General features: G+C 36.4%; 1 protein-coding gene across 6 annotated transcripts in view; it reads left to right on the forward strand.

Moving 5' to 3' along the window:
* PAPOLA (poly(A) polymerase alpha) overlaps positions 1 to 19,885 on the forward strand; it is a 48,096-nt gene that overhangs the window by 1,932 nt on the left and 26,279 nt on the right. For all 6 annotated transcript variants that reach the window (XM_086613204.1, XM_086613199.1, XM_086613201.1 and 3 more), the window contains exons 2-9: positions 9,848 to 10,018; positions 10,641 to 10,707; positions 12,114 to 12,195; positions 12,691 to 12,800; positions 14,798 to 14,851; positions 17,944 to 18,055; positions 19,340 to 19,429; positions 19,525 to 19,663. In XM_086613204.1, the coding sequence (XP_086469330.1) occupies positions 9,848 to 10,018; positions 10,641 to 10,707; positions 12,114 to 12,195; positions 12,691 to 12,800; positions 14,798 to 14,851; positions 17,944 to 18,055; positions 19,340 to 19,429; positions 19,525 to 19,663 (825 nt within the window). The remainder of the gene's footprint in view (positions 1 to 9,847; positions 10,019 to 10,640; positions 10,708 to 12,113; positions 12,196 to 12,690; positions 12,801 to 14,797; positions 14,852 to 17,943; positions 18,056 to 19,339; positions 19,430 to 19,524; positions 19,664 to 19,885) is intronic.

Below are 19,885 nucleotides of genomic sequence, written 5' to 3' on the forward strand. Positions count from 1 at the left end.
AGTCACTATTTTCAGTATAAACATTACTTGGCAACTTGACTACTACAGGAGATTTGTTTTAATTAGGAAAACCAAAGCTTTCTCAGATTCTGTGTTGGTTCTGTCATTTGTATGTTTGGAATGATTGACTTTGTATTATTCAGTCAGTTTTTCAAAGGGTACATGGTAATGCTAGAAAGCTGCAATGCTAGTAATGTTAATTCTCGAGTTTATGAAGTGATACCCCAGACTTAAGTTTAGAGGAAAAAAAACAAGGTGAGCATAGGGAGTTCCATTTCTGTATAATTCCTTCCAGTTGATGCTTTCATGCTTTTGGATGATAATCTCTGAGTGAAAGTAGGACAACCCTATGTTACTGCCAAACTTTCAAAATGATAGAGACAGTATTTTTTTTTTTTTTTCCCTGATCTTTCCAGACATCCTTTAAACTTAAATTTTCAGAGTGGTGTTTATAACTGACAGGCCTAGTCAGAGCTGATCTCCCATATAACCAGATATTGTCATCACTCTTTACTTGAAAAGCATTAGTTCAGAATTCTCAAGAGGTGTACAGCGTTGTTGATACCACACTGTGTGTGCATGTGTTTGTATTTCTCTTAGCAGTATGGTACAAAACTATAAAAGCAAGCAAATTATTTGTGTACAAGGCACATTAGTAGTAAGAGCAAACTTGAGTTCTGGTGATGCTGATAGCTGGCATTTGCAAAAACCTTTTAATGTGAGTTTTTTTTAATACTAAATTTATCCTAGGAACTTATGTGAGTTTTTATTACGATTCTCAGTCTCTTCTGTGAAGAGATAAGAGCTGCATAAGGGGAAAAACTCTTGAACTTTCAGTTGTTCAAAAAAGATGATTAGAATCAAAGGTGGATATTTCCCCTATTATGAAGATACGTTTTAGTGAACTATTAGATACAGAATACTTGTTCCTGTGCATTTTCCGAAATTTAAGATGCTAGGGAGTGTCACCTATGTTTTATGCAGAAAGACCATGGACTCAGTGAAGCAGCAGCTATGTTCATATGAATTGGTGATGTATGTAGTCTTTTTATGTGACCTAGGCCTTTCTGACCCTCCAAATAGAGAAACAGCACCATGAATCTGTTTCTTGTTAAGCTACTGATACTGTTGCATTCATCATGGCAAAAGACTCTCTTTTAATTTATTTTTTTTAACCAGAAGTGGAAAAGTGCGTTGAGTAATATATCTGAACACTTAAAAATGCCTTAAGTGCTATAGATTTTAACTGTAGTTGGTATTGGTAGCTTCCATGTTAGAGTTTTGGAATGTCATCATGTCATGATTTTTTTTTTTCAGTCTTTATTGTAGACAGTCAAGCTTGTTCTCGCTTCTGAAGTAAGACTTTTTATGTTTTCTTTCACTGAACTTTGCTTTAGGCATATACAAAGTCATTGTTTTCTTGACTTTTAATTAACGACTGTCAACTTGTACACCAGAAGAAGTACAAGACTGTATTTAAAATGGCTTGCACTGATTGGGAGTGGGTAAATAGTATGTTTCTGAACAGAGAGCGCTCAGGTTTTTATACACTGTGTTGCGAAAGGAATAAAGTTATTTCTAACTTTGCAAAGCACAGGACCTACTTTAGAAGAACAGTTGCCTTAATTTAAAGTGATAGCTTTATTGGTGAAGAAGAAATTAATATAAAAATCTATACTGAGGATTAATTTGTTAGATGTAGTACAGAGGAACTGGATGGCAAGTATATGTGGTTTTTCAATAACTTTCAGACTTCTAATATCACTTCAAAAAAGACCAAGTTTATACCTGTTAATGTGGAGATACCACACAGAACTTGGAAGCCCAGTTATTTTGGGCTGAGCAAATTTTGCTGCTGAGGCAAATTAATCCCTTCCAGTGAAACATTTCATGGGATTTCTAGTTCTTGGATTGATGCTTCCTGTTATCTCTTGATTCAACCTTACTGAATTTCTTAAATTGCTACCTCTGGAGCTTTTTGTCTTCCAAATAGCAATAAACCTCATTTTTCAAGTAGTTCCTGCAGGCTTAAGTAGAAATTTCTTTTGTCTAAACTTGAGAAACTTCTGAAATTGTTCTTGGTAAGAATATTGTGGATGTGTGTGTGTCTGGACATGCTGCCATCACTATTCTATACAAATTGTGAGAGCTCAGGATTCAGTCAAAGGTTAGCAGACTCTGTATGAGTGTAACTTCTCTTTTGCCATAGGATACACTCTTCTTCCATAGATCCATTGCCTGTCACTGCTCCAAATACCCATGTTCAGATCTGTTTAAGGTGTCTTGAACATCTCATACTGACAGTTGAAAACTTAATTCATGGCCTAAATGGTCCAACATTTTTCTGCTAGATATTAAGACTTTTGTTCAGGAAGGACAGATGAATTATCATAACCATTTAAAACATACGTTCCCCGGTAACTGATTAGCACAGACTCCTTTGAGGTTTCCTGCCTAGATTTCTGAAATTTTGCGTGGAGTCATAGCATTAGCATTAAGCCAGAAACTTCAGTCTGAAATTGCCGAAGTCAGTCCTCATTGGACAAAAGCTCCTCAAAACACTCCTCTGAAATCTGACACAGTGGAGCTTGAGCTTTGTGAATTTAGCTCCAGCTGATTGACCAGATGGTGTGATGACCAGTATTGCTTCAGGAGTCTGATTTGGGTGTCTTGCATCAGTAAATAAGAAAGACTGAATTTTACTGAGGTAGTCAGTAGAGGCTAGTAGAGAAGACAGGATAGTCATTGAGATTCCTTAAGTTGTGTATTTTGTCTTGGTATCTGAAGGCAAGACTGAATGAGCCAAAGGTCCTGACCGAAGTTTAAAGTTAACATTCTGTGGGTTGTTGGCACTATTTTAAGAAACTTAGCAGCCCGCGGTTTCTCTTGCTTCACCAGTGCTGGCCTTACTGTGCATGTCTGTCTGGATAAACCTAATCCTCAACTGAGGTTTAGTGATATACACGGAAAGGGTTATACGACTTTTAGCAAAAGCAAGGCTTGCTGGCCAAAAGCTGGAATGGATTTTTGCATACGTTTGACACACATTTAAATGAGTTAGATCTTGGGTGGTTAAGATCTATTTCAAGGTGGATCAGAGATGAGTTTTAAACTCATGTGGGATTCAAACTGCTATGATTTGTTAAATATGATGGCACCTGTTTCTAAGGTTTCAATTGTTTGTGTTGTCTTTTGTTTCTGTGAAGCATCTTAAATTTCAGATAATGTGCTGATTGCAACTGTGTTTTATGTGTGATAAGCATAAAATCTTAACTCGAATAACACAATAAAAATATTACCAGTAGAACTGGAGTAGAATATACCAGGAGTGAAGAGGAAGAGGTGCTTAGAATGACAGGGCTTTTCAAGTGGGGATAGGAGGAGAGTTAAATACAAAGCATGCTTGAAAAGGAAGTTCATGACAGGATTCTTGTTTCTTCTGAGGATGGAGAAAGGTTCCAGTCTTGTAAGAGAAAACAATTATACAGTACTTCAAATTTGTGTCTAACTCTTAGTTATGTATGGGGCAGTATTATATAGATAGACCTGTATTTACTCGTAAGTCTATTTTCAGTTTACGTGGATATGTGTTCAGCATGTAACCTGATCTTTAAAAGATGCATTGGAAAGTTTTTCCCTTACCTCACAATCTTCCCCCCTCTACCTTAGAACAACGTGTAGTCACTTCCATTTGAAGGAGTTTGAAGGTGTACAGCTTAGGAAACTGCAAAGCTGTGATAGTTTGATGTGTGGGGGGGTGTTCTGGTGGCAGGGGAGGGGATTTGCTCCCTGTGCCACCAGATCTGAGTCCCATCCCCCCCCGGGGGAGGTTGAGCCAAGGCGGCGCCTCTGCGAATTGCCCTATTTAAGTTGAGACAAAGGGGCGGGAAAGGGGCTTTTTGCTCAGGAGCGAGGAGAGAGCGGGAGGGCGCTGCCCTCGCTCCCGGCTCCCGGCCGAGCGGCCGCTCGGGCCCGGGCCGGCGCCATGTGCTCAAGATGGCGCCGGGGAAGCCGCATGGGGGACTCAGTAAGCGCCCCACTCCCGGGGTGCCCACCGGGCCGAGCTTCCCCAGAGAGGATTAATATCTAAGAGAAGACAACCACAGCGACCGGGTCAGCAAAGATGGAGCAGGAGGAGGTGTGCTGGAGCTGAGGCTTCCCTTGCAAATCGGTGTGAGATGGCAGGCGGCCCCCCTGCAGCCAGGGTGTACTCGGCGGAGCAGCGACCCACTCGTGGCCTGTGGAGAGACCCACGTCGGGAAGGAGATGCCTGAGCCCAGGAGAGGTCGTGGAGCAGGGGATGCGCGACCAGGTACTGTTGATAATGGGGCATGGAATGCACGACGAGGTCGTGGAGGCATCTGGAGACCGTGGGACGACCCACGCCGACGCGAGTGGCAGCAGCTCCCTAAGAGGCCGAGACTGGTAAAGCCCAAACTGGTGCGATCCATGGGGAGGATTGCAATCCTGCGGGCAGGACTTACTTTGGAAAAGTTTGGGGACTTTTTCTTTGTGAGTAGGGGATCCACCGAAGCAAGGGAAAAAATGGTGTAAAGACTCCTCCTCCTTTAAGAAAGGAGCGGCAGTGAACAACATGGATGAACTGACCTGTACTTCCCCATTCCCTGCCTCCCTGTGCCGCTGGGGGGAAGGCAGAGCCAGGAACGAAAGGAAAATAGGGGGTGGGGAGGTGTTGTTTTAAGATCTGGCCTTGTTTTCTCTTCTTCCTCTCAAGTAACCGGTTTTCTTGTTCCCTTGTGTCTCTTGTAACTGTTAATAAATTATTTCGTTTTAAGAAGAAAGCCTGAGTCATGTTTTGCCCGAGACCATGGTTGGTGAGTGCTCCCTTTTCGGTTCTTGTCTCGACCCTCAGTCCAAAAACCACGACAAGCCTCTTACAAACTTTTTTTACTTCCATATCTGCACTCTGTTATAAAACGATTTTAGCAGTGGCCATATTAGCAGGGTTTGTTCTTTTTAGTTCAGTAGTTATTGGTAACAATATAAGAAGATACTGCCTACCAAAACTTTGAATTCTGAAGAAAAAGTTGTTTAACTGTACTGCTGTCAACTTAGTACGACTGGAACTTTGTGTGTTTGGCTTTATATGAGGAAAATGTACATGTGCATTTCTCTAAGAGATTAGATTAATTCATATTTGAATATGAAGTATTGGAACGTAACAGTTTAGAATTAAACCACTGTAGCTGTTTCCCAATTTGCAGATGGTTTAAACTGTCAGCATATGCTTTTCAAAAATTCAAGTCAAACCAGAGCAGCAACAACAGCATGTTGAATTTAACTCTACATGATTTTCTGCAACTTTGTCTTATGTTTGTGCTATTGCCAGGTAGCTCATTTTCATAGCAGAGCAAGATCTTCATGTGTATGTGTGATTGACTGGAAACAGAAAAGCCCCAAATGCTATCTTAATTTTCTTCATGATGTTAAAAAGAAAAGTGCCTTTTTTAAAAAAAAATAAAAAAAGCACGCCCTAAATGTGAAATGGGTTGAATGTCAGACCTTGAGGAGATCTGCCAAATCTGCCTCTGCTTTTGTCAAGTTTGAGTAGCTGGGACAGGACTTTCTGTTGCTGTTTAATACTCTCTGATTTTTGTTAATGCTTAACTTCAGGACTAGCAGATTTGACATACTGCCAAAGGTATTGACACCCTCCCCCTAGGGCCTTAACTTCCCTAATCCTCTTAGGTAGAAGGTGAGCATTGGTACTTAACCTGTCCTTTCTCTTTGAATAAATTTGGTAGTTTACACTAAGATTCCAAGAGTGATATACCATGTCACAGGTAAAAACCTAGAATGTCCATATGTCTTTTCAAGAGGGAAGATACTGGAGTGGAATGTGATCATCATGGCTTTAGGAAGAAATAAAAGATCAGTCTGACAGTGTTGATCACTAGCGGTTCCTGGCTAAAATGTTACATGTAAATGCAACATTAAGGTTGGAAAAATGAGCACTGAATGTTACAGTTTATTTCTCAGTGATAGTTTATTTTTCTTTTAAAAAGCAGCTAGCAAATGCTTTAAAGTTTCTTGGGAGGTAATGGGTGGGGAGAGGTTATACCTTTACATGTTTGTTTTCTAGTAACTTTGACTTGCTGTCATTTAAATGAATGAACATGGGTTACCTAGCACTAGTTAGTTATTGCATCCTTAAATGAGTTTAACAAACTTTCTTGCCAAATACCTTTTTTGTTGTTTTACAAAGGCACTTTTCTGACATCCTTTGTTGTGACACAGAAACCTTAGAATAGCCTCAACTTCAGCAGGTGTAAACAGTTGAGGTTCAAATTAAATGTTTTTATCTGGAAATAACCTATATTCTCTTCGATATTAATATATGTTAAAATGTAAGTTTTATCATGTCTTCTGGAGTTGTAAAATCTTCTAGAAGATAGCTGTGCTGAGATTGTTACATACCATCACAGTGAAAGTGTTCTTACCTTTAAACACAGGCAAAACATTTGTGTAGAAAGGTCCTGTGCTATTTACAACATCCTTATTTAATTCTTATAAAAGACATGAATATTAAAGCAGTAACTGTAAAAGCTGTAACTGTTTCTGTGGAACAATTCCCAAAGATGTGTGTCAGGTGATTGATTTAATAGGTTGTTTAAAGCTGTTGTGTTAGTGAACAGTTTCAGAGCTTATTTTGTGCCCTGTAACCATGCCCTGATGATCCTGTAGGAGTTGGGGATAATCCTGGGTTAAGTCATGTCAGCGTGGTGTGTTGCGAAAGCAGAGCTGCACGTTGCACTGACAGGGTGATGCTGTAAACCAGATCAGGGAAGTGATCTGATGTTTGGTTGTTTTTTACCTACTGTAACTTTGGGGGCAAGGTGAAAGACTACTGTTAAGTTATTAGTTCTCAAACTGAAAAAGCATGACCTTTACAAGCAGGTGGAAGACAGAGGGCTCTGTCAGCATTACTGACTTCAGGAGTCTGCTTCACAGAATCTAGGTCTGAGTGACATTGAGTCTTCTTTTCAAATCTAGTAACAGCGTCTGCCTGGCTGTGTTTTGCCAGCCCTTTCAATGGAGTGTAGTATCTGTTGGATTGGATACAGTTTCTACTTATGGATGGGTGAAAATCGCAGTCAGGCTGTCAGGAATTTGTTACACAAAACTAAAATGTTGATTACTTTAGATGACTGTTTTGAAAACTTGTAAAAATAAATGGCAAAATCTGAAATTAAAAAGCAAATTAATTTTTTAAAATTTACCATTGGCAAAAAGGGAGAAATTGCAGTTCAAATTTAACTACTTGCTTTGTGGTGTAAGTAAAAATAATAACAGAAATAATAATATCCAAAGGCTGTTTATGTATTGAGACCTTTTGTTTTCTGACTGCTTTTTCAGTAGCAACTCAGTGACTATTTATGTTGACATTCCTAAATTTTCTTTTTTTTTTTTTTAAAGAGAAAGTGTCTTCCTTTGTCCTGAATTTGAATTACTGTTTTATGGAATTCATCTGAACAGCTTTTTTTAGAATGTTTTCATTCACACATAAAGTCCTAAGGTCCATATGATTTGTTTAGCTGCTACCAAATTCTTCATTAGGTGATTAAAGCCTCTTAGCTGAAGGAGGCAATGTCAAGTAACGTTCCCAGAAATGATTACTTGGGGGGGGTTATTTTTTATAATGTACATTTTTTTACAATTTTTTTTCCTGTTCTGCTATTTTTCCTTTTGCTAACAAGCAAAAGACCAAATGTGCTCAAACTTGCTTTGTGAGAAACTTGCATTGTGACTGAATTCTTTATTTCAAACAAATGATAGAGCTTAGAATAGTTTTTAAATGGGTTTAACTTGTGGAAAATTATATTAGGTTTTGTTGATTCCCATCAATTTTAATTCAAGATATTCTTTTTTAATACTTAGTCCTCATGGAAATGAGGAATGCAATCCTGAGAAGGTGATGACAACAGATATGGACGTAAAAGTGAAGTTGTGCTGTAGTTTTTCCACACAAAATATGCAGTTAGCCTGAAAAATTGTCTTGTTTTTATGACAGAAATAGTATATGACATGTATAAACATCAAGGACTGATAATACAGCAATATACAGGGGAACGTTATGCTTGCCAAGAATGAGACTTTCACATAAGCTATCAGCTTGACTTTTTGACATGGGGGATTCTCTCTTCTTTAGGCTTTAGCTCTATGAAAGTTTAAGGAGACCAAACTGATGATAAAACTTTTGCCCTAGTACAATCAATAACTGAAATCAGGAAAAAATATTAATGCATAATCCGAATTTAAAACATTAGTTACATGTTTGGTGTGAAACAAAACATTACTTTATGCCTTTGAAAGGGTGTAATCTTACGTAGTAAGAATATAACTTAATGCAGATGTAACACTTCTACATAAGCATTGCTTTAACTTTTAGGTAATAGTTGCTTTAATTGTTGGTAAGGCTTTTTGAATAGCTGTTGATATAACAGCCACATTTTCTGAAATGTATATTTCGATGAGTGATCATGATGTTTTTGTTGGTCTCAAAAGTTGATTAATTTAACAAGTTGGTTTTAGAAAAGAAGCTTTTCAGTATGCTTAAAATCAATGATTCATCATTTTCAAAAATCAAAGGCGGTGGAATAATATTAATAATATAGAGGAAAATTATCAATATAAAACTAGTATTAAATTCTGCAGGTAACCTTTAGAGTTTTTTAAAAACAGATTTAAATAGTGTATTTGTTAAATCTGTGAGGTATATAATGAGGAAGATCAAGTGTTCTTAAACTTAAAATTTGGCCATCTTAAATGTTAAAGTACATAATTTTTTCTACAATACTGGATATATTTAGGACTTTTTAATTTATTTTTAATGGCTACCTGTTGTTGTTAGTATCAGTTCAAAAAAGTTTTAACTGTACGGGTATAGCATACAGTAAATCACTGAATCCAAACATTTGTGTGTTACACAAGACCAAGTTTAGTTTTGAAACACTTAGAATTCCTAGCCTTAAAGCTCAAACTGCTCTGAAAATAAGGCTATGTATAAATGTGAAAGTCACAGACAAATATATGCCCATTATGAAACACTGCATGACTTTTTTTATCCAGGGTGCTCATCTAGGAAAGCTGCTACTAGTTCTCACAATGTGATGGTAACTTTACTTTTGTGTTTCTGCTGAAGTTCTTTTGTGGTCTCCTCTCCTTGCTTGCAATGTTGAAATATGGGGGATTGACTTCAGAGTATCATCCTTGTGCTTTAGGTTTGGCTCTGTATCTGTGTAGCTTGAAAAGTGCAAGGCAAGGATATTGTGAGGGCTTGTAATTGGGTCTTTGCAGATTTAATCTGTTGTGGTGAGTTAGGTTTGCTTAAGGCTTAGTTTCCTATTTAGAGAAATATTTATATGAAGTAAAACGTCCTGTTAAGAAAACATGAGGGATATGGAGAGAATACTGTTACATCCTTGGTGCTTGTGCTAGGTGAAGTCTAGCACAAACCTCCAATACTCTCCCGCCACCCCCCTAATGAAGCAAGGCTTTATGTTATATTGCCAGCGTAGATTGAGCTGACATTGTTCAGCCTCCTTACTTAGGTGAATGTTTTGAGTGTGTGAAGTCAGCTGATGCAAAAGTTTATGCTTTATAGCAACTTGTAACTGTGCAATCAATATTTAGAATTGGAGAAACATAATTCTATTGTTGTCCTTAATAATACAGGTTTAATGCAGATTGATGTGTGATGGAAATGCTAACAGACTTTTTATTTCCTTATTATGTGTCTCTTGTGTGCTGCTCTGATGACGAAAAAATAACTTAGAAAATTTTTGTTTTGTTTCTGTCAGTAACTTTTTCTAATTGCCTTTATTAGTCCTGTTACAACCCAGGGATCACAAACACAGCAACTGCAGAAGCATTATGGCATTACCTCTCCTATAAGTTTAGCCGCCCCCAAGGAGTTTGACTGCATGCTTACCCAGAAATTAATTGAAACCCTAAAACCTTATGGTGTCTTTGAAGAGGAGGAAGAACTGCAACGCAGGTGAGTACTCACTCTAGCAGTGGTTTTCTCCTATCTTGAGGTTGATGTAGTTGACTACTGAACCCCTAACATGTTTACGTTCTTTCAAATGCTTTCCTAAAAGCCTAGTGGAATATTAAGTTGGATTTTTCTTGCCTTAAGATGAATACCTCAGAACACAGGAAGGAATTAAAATGACCTTAAAATTTCAGAGTCTGGCTTGCGTTTTTTTCCCTTTCATAACTGTTGAATTGTAGTGGCCCCTATACTTTTTTCCTTTTTAAGTTTTCTAGAGTTTTTTGCTCTTAGTACTGCTTCTCTCTGTTCTTTTAGGTGCATGTGTTTTGTGAATTAAGGTTATATTTGAAAGTGAGTAGAGTTCCTATACCTAAAATGCATGTAGGCCTGTCATGCTTGCTTTTTTTCCTGAGCTTAAATCACTCGAACATCTTTAAAGGGGAAAAAAATAGTGGAAATGTTGTACGAGTGACTTTATTTCTGTGTGTGTATATATAAAAAGATCTGTTATTAGATCTGCAATGTTACTAAAGTTGACTTACGGTGTAATGATGATCAGAGTTTTCAAAAATACTACTAGTTTGGTCTAAGTTCATGACCTGTGATTCTCCTGTTTTATCAATAGGATTCTAATTTTGGGAAAATTAAATAACTTGGTAAAGGAATGGATACGGGAAATCAGTGAAAGCAAGGTATGGATGTATTTTACATGGAATTGCTTATACTAAGACTGCTGTAGGAAGATAACTCCAAAATATGTTCCCAGTCTGAATGGGAATTAGAAATCTTAGATTTGGGGATCAAATTTGATAAAATTTGAAAAACATACCACCTTTGTGTAAATGGTAGCATCACCCCTTCAAAGTAGAACCTTGTCAAAGAAACTGATAAGTATTGGAAAAAGTCATAGTAACTTTCAATTGTTCCCTGTTTTCCGTAGGTAGAAATATAGCTTGACTTTTTTGTTAAAATACGTATGTATAGTATGTTAATTACATGCCTAGATTGATTGGCTTTGTGAACTAGTGCTAGATCTAAAGATGGTCATCTTTCAGCTTTACGATCTGTGGTCTTTTTCTTTAATGTCAGTCTTGTTACTTTTGTAGTCTCTGGTAATGTTAGTAGTGTTTTTCCCAGTTTACAGCTCTCCCCCTCACCCCTGCCCACACCTTTTTTTGAATTACTATAGACTGGTGAAAATGTAAAGATGGAAGTGGCTTTTTTTAGGGGTAAAAAAACCTAGCTTTTTAAGCTATTTTGCTTTGAGTGTGTTTAGGATCGTGTGTGTTCTGTACACTTCTTTTATGAAATGGGAATTTATATACGAACAAAATTATGGGTGGGGACAACCCTGCTATATACGTGTTGATCCTTGAAAACAAAATAGTGAAAGTGTCTTGACTGGTGTAAGATTGGAAACTACTTAAGTTAGTCCAGTATATATTGCAAAATAATTCGTTTTCAATTTTTATCTTTTGCTGTGTAACCATTAATGTAGGGCTTCAGAATGTAACATTGCATCCTGTTGTGAAAGGGTAACGTAACTGTCTTTGCCACAGTACTGTGGATTCAAGATTTTTTTTTTGAAGATACCAGTCTAAGAACTTTAGTAGATGTACCTGAACAATTTTAACGTAAAATAAATACCTCTACCGAAACTAAACTTTTATTTAAAGAACATAGTATGAGTGTCTCTGAAAGTAATTTAATAAACACTGATACTGTAAAAAGTATTTTTCTGTTGCTTTAAATTAGAATCCATCATCAATTTCTAAGTCAGTCTAAAATGCCTGAGTATTAAGCAAAATGTTTAATGTCCATAATATTTTAAAGTTGTTGCACCTGAAGTGTAGAACTGCTGGAACAATTACCAAGTTTGAGGCAGTAATGTGTAATGTAGTTGAAATGTTACAAATAGTTCCCCAGTGGCAAACATATCTCTGTCTTTTCTGTATATACTAAGATTATTATTTCAGTAGTAACTATACTTTAAAATATTGCACAAAATTTATGTTGGTTTCGTTCTGTTTTAAAATAAATTGTTTGTGTCATTATAACTTGTTAAGGTAGAATAACCAATTTTATTTGCTCTATTTAGAATCTTCCACAGTCTGTAATAGAAAATGTTGGAGGAAAAATTTTTACATTTGGATCCTATAGATTAGGGGTTCATACAAAAGGTAACATTTACTTTTATTATAGTAAAACTCATGTGTTTGAGCTAATGATATATCTGTAAATGTCACACTTAAGTAACAGAAACTTGCTCTCTTTTGAGGTGGTGTTAAATTTTTTTTTTGTCAGCCATCTCCAGTGTTCATTCTGAATAAAAGAAATACATTCCTATATTATCCTTTTGTCATGGGTTGGGAAGCAGACAAAAAAGTTGGAAGTTTTTTTTTAAAAAAAAAGTTGTATACTTGCCTTCTCATGATTTGTTTTTTGAAAATTGCTGCAAGTGTTTCACAATTGAAAGAAGAATGTGTGTATGTATGCAATGTGCTTAGTGGCCATGAACTTTTTTTAAGATTTGATTTGATTTAGCAATCTCAAAGAAAAGCCATTCTCCAGGAAGAGAAACTAAATTTTCCTGTTTGATTTCAAAAATATTTCTAGCTATTGCGGCATTTAGTGTGCTTGAAGTGTAAGTAACTTGTGCTAATAAACAATTTCAGGTGCTGATATTGATGCCCTGTGTGTTGCACCAAGACATGTTGAAAGAAGTGATTTTTTCACATCATTTTATGAAAAACTGAAACAACAAGAAGAAGTGAAAGATCTGCGGGTAGGTGAACTGCCTGATACAGCTAGCTGAATTGGGGATACTGAAAAGTTAATAGTGAAAGATGATGGCATTAAATAAATACAACTTTCCTATTGAGGCTTGCAGTGGATTTTTAGTTAACCTGCAGCAAAGCCTATTGCCATAGTTGAAATACATAGAGATTATTCCACGTCTTCTCTGTTCCCTCTTACTAGAGAGACTCATTTAAAGATCTGGATGGCAGAATGATCTATCACATGTGCTAGTATTGCCAAATTTCTACTTGCTTTCTAGCAACAGGCAGATGCAAATGTGTTAGCTTGAAAAAGATCAGGACCAAACGTGTGTTTTTAATGAGGTTTTTAAAGTATGCTGTTATGCTGCAGTTTTTGTAACTTCATGCGCTTATGAAGAATTACAGTGGTTGATATTAACTAAACCTTCTGTTTTGGCTCTCAACTATGCAACTGAAAATGGAAGTTACATTTTTAGTTTGTCTCGTTATTAGATACTTGTGCAAGATTTTTAGCATGGAAAGATGAAGATTTCTCTTGTAGGAATGGAAGACACACTGATATACAGTATTTTGTTTCTATTATGCTTAAATGACATGCCTCCCTGGGTCAACTGGTGGGAGATTTAATATTCTCAGTGTTGGCTCAGAGAAAACTTTCTCTGCTGCAATTCTTTTTTTAGATGAAGATAGTTGCTGGCAGGTCTTAAACTTTATTTGGTTTAGTCCTGCTCCCATAAAATAAATCGAAGTCTGTGCTGCATTCTTTCACTCTATGCATCCTGTAGTTGGTAACTACCAGGATAGTGCAAACATCTGGTGGTAATACTTTATGCACTGAAATAACTGTTTTGAATGCTTTATTATCTGAACTTGTTTTAGTAATCTTTAAATTCACGTGCTATAATTAAGAGGACTTTTATTTTCAGATTTCCAATTAACTTTGCTGTAAATCTTATCTAACTCAAGCTAATGTAGTTGATTCAGCAGCAAGGTAGATCAATGTATGCGCTTCAGTGTAGCTCTGCAGTGATGCAAGTAGCCTTTAGGTCAGTGTACCATAACAGTTTTAAATCATTCCAGCTAGGTCTAAGAAAGTTTGTACATACCCATCTTTAGGGAATCTAGTCTTTCTTAATGATTGCTCTAGTGAGTGAGACTGAGAGACTTGTGAACTTCAGATTTGGCTTAGGATCCATCCTGCCAATCAGTTTCATTAAGGTAATCTTAACTAAGGTTAAGTGAATAGAGAGTAGTGTTGTCTCCTCCTCTTGTTAAGAACTGGTATACTTATAGATCCGTGTTTAGCCTCTGGCAGTTTCTGACATTTCTTATTCAGAGGTATGCAGTTTCTTTGCTTCTATGAAAGCAGTGCTCTGCAGATCTACATTTAGTTCAGATGCTCAGTTCAGGAAGGTAGTATTCCTAGCTGATGGCAGAGTAGACATCAAGTTCCATAAGTTTCATCATGGATACTGTTTGTCAAAGTACTGTATTGCTGACCACATTTAGAAAAGATGCTTGAACTCTGGAGACGGGTGACTTGCAACTGGTTTAGGTAAGTCAGATTGCATAGTTACACATTGATCTCTTTATCACTTCTCATAAAATACTGACTGCAGAAACAATGGGAATAACAGACCTCTTAGAGTAAGAGTCCCCATAGGTTGGCCTTAGAATACTTAAGAGATGCTGTGAGGAGTAAAAGATGCTTGATCATGTCCTATACGTAGTGAGAAAGAGAGTTGGACCTTGAGGTAACATCATCAGAGCTGGTTGGTTTGAGTTTGAGCTATAATTAACACCTAGACAGCTGTAACATATAGTAGATCAGTGCTTAATGCATAAATCCTCAATGGTGGAGAAAGGCATTGCTGACAAAAATCAAATTGAAAACAGAAAAGTATCTGTGTAAATAGCATTTCATGATGATTGTTTAAACCTGCTAGCTACTGCTTGTAAATGTTCTTCTCTATACTGAAAATATAACTTTTTTTCCCCCTAGGCTGTTGAAGAAGCTTTTGTCCCAGTTATTAAACTTTGTTTTGATGGAATAGAGGTAAAGATCATATTTTGCTTTGTTTTGGTAGAATATGGTTAAAACAAAGTTTTCAGGATCTTCATAACTTGTGTAGTATTCATTAATATGAATGCTGTTAAAGTGACTCTCCTAAGTTCATGCGCAAGTCCTCGACAACAGTCCTCAGTGGTGTAATTTAAAGTGGTGGTTTAAGACTGAAACAAATCTTTCTTGATGTACTTAGAGCTGTGTGTAGAATACCTCCTTGTTCTTTTTTAGGTACTGATACCCACTTGTACTGATTAGTTTATTGACCTGTAGAGTACCAGTCTTGGCATTAAAACTTAACATTTAATAGAAATTCTATTCATAAATAATGTAGCTTCAAAAAATTTTTGGCTGCTAATGATTAACTGTCCGAATCTTAAATTCAGATTTGCTTCAATACCTTGTGCTTACTACTAGTTTTGTGATGTTTGTTACTTCTCAAAAATGTACTGGTGAAGGCAAACTGGGTAGCCCCTTTGTTGTGATCTCTTTGGACATTTGTAAAACATGACCAAAACAAAGGTTTTGGTGGCTGTAGACTGATGGATCAGCTTTCTTGGAGTGATAAACTTGTTTAACTTGATGTTTTTACTATTTTGGGAGAAGTTGCTGAGAAAACAGGAACACTGCTTTCAAAAGATACTCTGTTAATCTTTCTCAGACTGTTTTATAGTCAACCTGTCATCTTTTCTTGGTGACAAAACAAAAACATATGAACTGTTCATACACACAGTAGATCAGACTTGTAGCTGGGTTATGTCAACCAGTAACTGGTTGGTATAAGAAGGATATTTCACAGTGGGAAAAGAATTCCCATGCTAATTCCCATCTTCTCACATATGACATGATTTGAAGAGCTGTAGTATTGTACGCAAGATTGGACAGTTCCTTCTCTCGCAGTCTGAGTTAAATCTCTGCCTTGCAATTCGAGTGGTCAATAGTTAGGGTACTGGCAATTTTTGAGTTTCAGAAAGACGAACCACCCCCTTTGCCCTCATCCACTCAGCTTTACTTATTTGTTGTCACTGGCAGTTGATGCTAAGGCAATGAGATGTATTTTCTCCAAATGAGAGCAATGTGCAGAGAAACATAATGCCGTGCAGTAAGCTAGCCTGTCAGTTTTACTACTGCCCATGTACAGTTGGGTATGAGGAACGTTTTTGTAGAGAATGTTTTCTGTTTACATAGCTTAGGTGTTTATTCTAAATACTGAAACTTGCTATAGACATCCTCTGGTTAGTCTGTTTTTTTTGTATTTGTTTTTCCAGCTGTTTATATTCAAGCCGGTTGTCTCTCCTTTTTTAAAAAATGGAATTCAAAATCCAAGCCTAAATAGGGGAATAAAAGAATTGTCTACTATAAGAGGAGTAGTATCTTGCTCCAACATAATAATTTATTGATGGGGTCTGATGGCTTAGGCTTATGACTGAGACTTAACCCATGTTGCTGAGAGTTGCATGAGAGTTCTCTAGTCTTGAATGCTAATTTATCATAGGCACTCTTTTTACATATTCAGGTGTTGTTAGGCCACAATTTCTGTGCCCAGTATGTCACTATCAGATTTTAATTAAATTTTTCTTTTCCTAATGCAGACAATAAGTGTCAGAAGTTATTCTCTCTGTAAAGAAAACCATTGAAGTGAGGAAAAGGACTGTAGTTTTGTGGTCATCCTGTCAGTTAAACTTAAGAAGTTTCTGCCAATACCAGTTTTTACATATGCATTCTATGTTCTTGCTTAAAATAAACAAGAACCTACTTGATTTTTTTTGTTGTTTTTCCTGTAGAAAAGTGATTCCCTGTACTGCCCTCTGCCCCAAAAAAAGACATAGGTTATTCATTTCTTGATTTGAAAAATCCTTTTATTGTCAATGAACTTTGAATCATTAGAAGTGCTAGGCCTTCTAGAGATCAGAACAGAACTTCAAGCTGAAGTTAATTCTGAACTTGTTTTACATTGAAAAGCAGTACTTTTGTCTTAAGTAGAAACTTCTACTTGTACTGCAGAATGTTGTTAAGACCAGCTATTAAAGACTTTAAAATCAAAAGCTCACTGAATACTTCAGAAATTACTTTTCTTTGGAGTACTTCATAGTTTAAAACAGATGGATTGAGGGTTACAAGCACCTACAAAAACTTAACTCATTTTAAGATATCTTCAGCTTTATCTGAATTAATTTGAAGTAACTATAACGGTTTTGTTCTTGGTGCAATAGCACTACATATTTCATCATATTGTAGGTGAAGTACTACCAATTTGCGATGATTAAAAGCCTCATCTTGTGAAGGGGGCTTGTTGCCTAGCAGACCAGCTGCTGATATGCATTTCATGTTCTCCTCGTTCTGACTGATCCCTAGTCTAAGACTGGAAAGGCAAATTGACTTCTCTGCTCTGTGTAGATATTCCTGCTGTGTATGGGACAATGTAAAACTCTGGTTCTGTACTGAAGAGTATCTTACGTGGTCTTGACCTAGAAAACCTATGATGAAAAATTGTTGCAGAAGTAATAGTAAAAAAAAATTGATGAAATTTATACACTTGCTCAGTATCTTGCCAGATTTTCAGAACTTGCTGTTTTCTGTAATCAGGTATCTAGACTTTTCATAGATACTGGTCCTATACAGAGGCAACTAATTGCATGTGTGCTTTACAGTGCTGGATGGGAAAGGTCTCCTACTTTTTCTGTAATTCAGTAATAATTTTGAGAATATTTAGGTTAAAACTCAATTACGTTTTCATGACTTGCTCTGACATAGTAGGATTTTGTATTCCGCACCTAGAAGTGGTGCCTGTTGCCAAATAATTTTTATTTGCATTGACAGTCAGCATAGTTTTATGTGCGTACTGGTTCTGTATTGATCTTAATGTGCATTTTATCCTCTTGAAAAAGGAGCTGTAAGATAGATGAAGCATCTGACAGTGTTTGTTTAAACGTCTGTGAAGGGTGTTAGTATGTATTGTTTAAAGAGATTCTTTGTACTAGGAAGACTACTGTTATTACTAGTAAACTTGATGAAAATGGGCTACAGAATTAATTCTACAGAAGAAAGAACAGTTTTCTAATGTCTTATCTCTTTTTTTTAAGATTGATATTTTGTTTGCAAGATTAGCACTGCAAACTATTCCCGAGGACTTAGACCTACGAGACGATAGCCTACTTAAAAATTTAGACATTAGATGCATACGAAGTCTTAATGGTATGTATATACAGTTTTGCATGTAAACGTCTCGTCTAATCTTTTAATAGGTGTCGTAGATTGTTTGATAACAGTAGTTTAGTTGTGGACTTGAGTGAAAACGTAGCAACTCCATATCTAGAGATGAAGTCAGAGCCAGTTTTGTATCTCTGTTTTGTCAGAAGGGTTGTTTCTTGTTGGGTAGGTATCTATAAAATTGTTTCTTTTATTTGAGTAGTAAATGGTGCTTCCTAGAAATTGATGGGACTTGCAAGACTTATGTGGAGCGCTATCTCTGTAAATACGTGTATGCATGTTTTCTGATTTGTATGTTTAATATGCATAAACATACACAAAATTACTTCAGTGATAAATTTGGGATATCAAAATACTGTCAGTTTCAGTTCAGGTCTTTAGTAGCTTACTGGCTTGTGTAACCTTAACTTTTCTATAATACTACAGCTTAAAAAATGGTTATTTATGTACAGGATGGTAGGGACCTGTATGCAACTTGTCAGGGAGGAGGAGCATGCTGGTATACCACTGACTTCTGTTATGAGCTGAAAACCTGATAATTTGAGATTGCCACAGCAACTTTCACTGTTTTGTGAAATTCACATTTATGTAGTCTCTAGAATTCATATTTGCCTCTCACTTGCTTTGAAAGGAACTCCTAGCCTTAGATAATATTGTTTTCTTGGAACCAGCTCTCTGCAACAATTTAGTAACTATGAGCAACTACTTATTCTTGATTTAAACAAAAAATTTAAAAAGCAGTTAATGTGATCATCTCTAATATTATTCATAAGACTGAAAATATCGCATCACAGTAATGATACAACTCATATGTCTAAAAACTATTGGTTTTAGCCTTTTTTCACAGATTCAAACAAAACTTTGACCTATGACTTCCAGGTTTTCTGTAGGTCTGTGACAACTCATGCTTTTTTAATTTGTCCATGTGTACTATGATACATACACTACGTGTAATCCTTTAACAGCAGAACTTAAAATTCATGTATTTCTTAAATAGTTCATTAATAACAGAAAGTCAAGATATCCAAAACTTTAACTATGTGTGCATGAATTTTCTTCCTGAGTGCTGCTGTAAAACGGTAAAAAAAAAAAAAAGAAAAAAAAAAACAAAATATGTTAAGCTTCCTAATTCAAAACAAAAGCGATGAAAATATGTGATGAGTTTCCAGCATGCTGATCTAAAAAGTTTAAAAGCTTTGAAGGTGGAAGAGGGTAAGCCAGCAAAAAACTTTAGAGCCAGCAAGCTTAATGGATTCTTTCTTTTGACAGGTTGCCGGGTAACCGATGAAATTCTGCATCTAGTACCAAACATTGACAACTTCAGGTTAACACTGAGAGCTATCAAACTGTGGGCAAAACGTAAGCAGTTTTATTCAAAAATTTGTGAAGTTTTCATTAACTCTTATGGTTACTGGTAACTCACTCCTTTTGTCTCTTTCCTTCTGAATCCACAGGCCACAACATCTATTCCAATATACTAGGTTTCCTTGGCGGTGTTTCCTGGGCTATGCTAGTAGCAAGAACTTGCCAGCTTTATCCAAATGCAATAGCATCAACTCTTGTACATAAGTTTTTCTTGGTATTTTCTAAATGGTATGTTGTTTTTTTTAATTTAGATAACACTAAAATAAAATTGTTTGTAGACACTAAATTTTAGTCCTGTTTTTATGGTATCACTTTCAGCTGTTGCCAGATTAAGATGGTAGTTATAAGCGTTGTTCTTGCTGCCAGAGAGTTGTTAGCTTGAGGTTTTCAGTGAGTCATCCAACATGTCTTGTTCTTGAAGTATCCAAAACACCACCACCCAGTTTTTAA

The sequence above is a fragment of the Tauraco erythrolophus genome, chromosome 6 (assembly GCF_009769465.1).
Source record: "Tauraco erythrolophus isolate bTauEry1 chromosome 6, bTauEry1.pri, whole genome shotgun sequence".
In the NCBI taxonomy this organism is placed as follows: Eukaryota; Metazoa; Chordata; class Aves; order Musophagiformes; family Musophagidae; genus Tauraco; species Tauraco erythrolophus.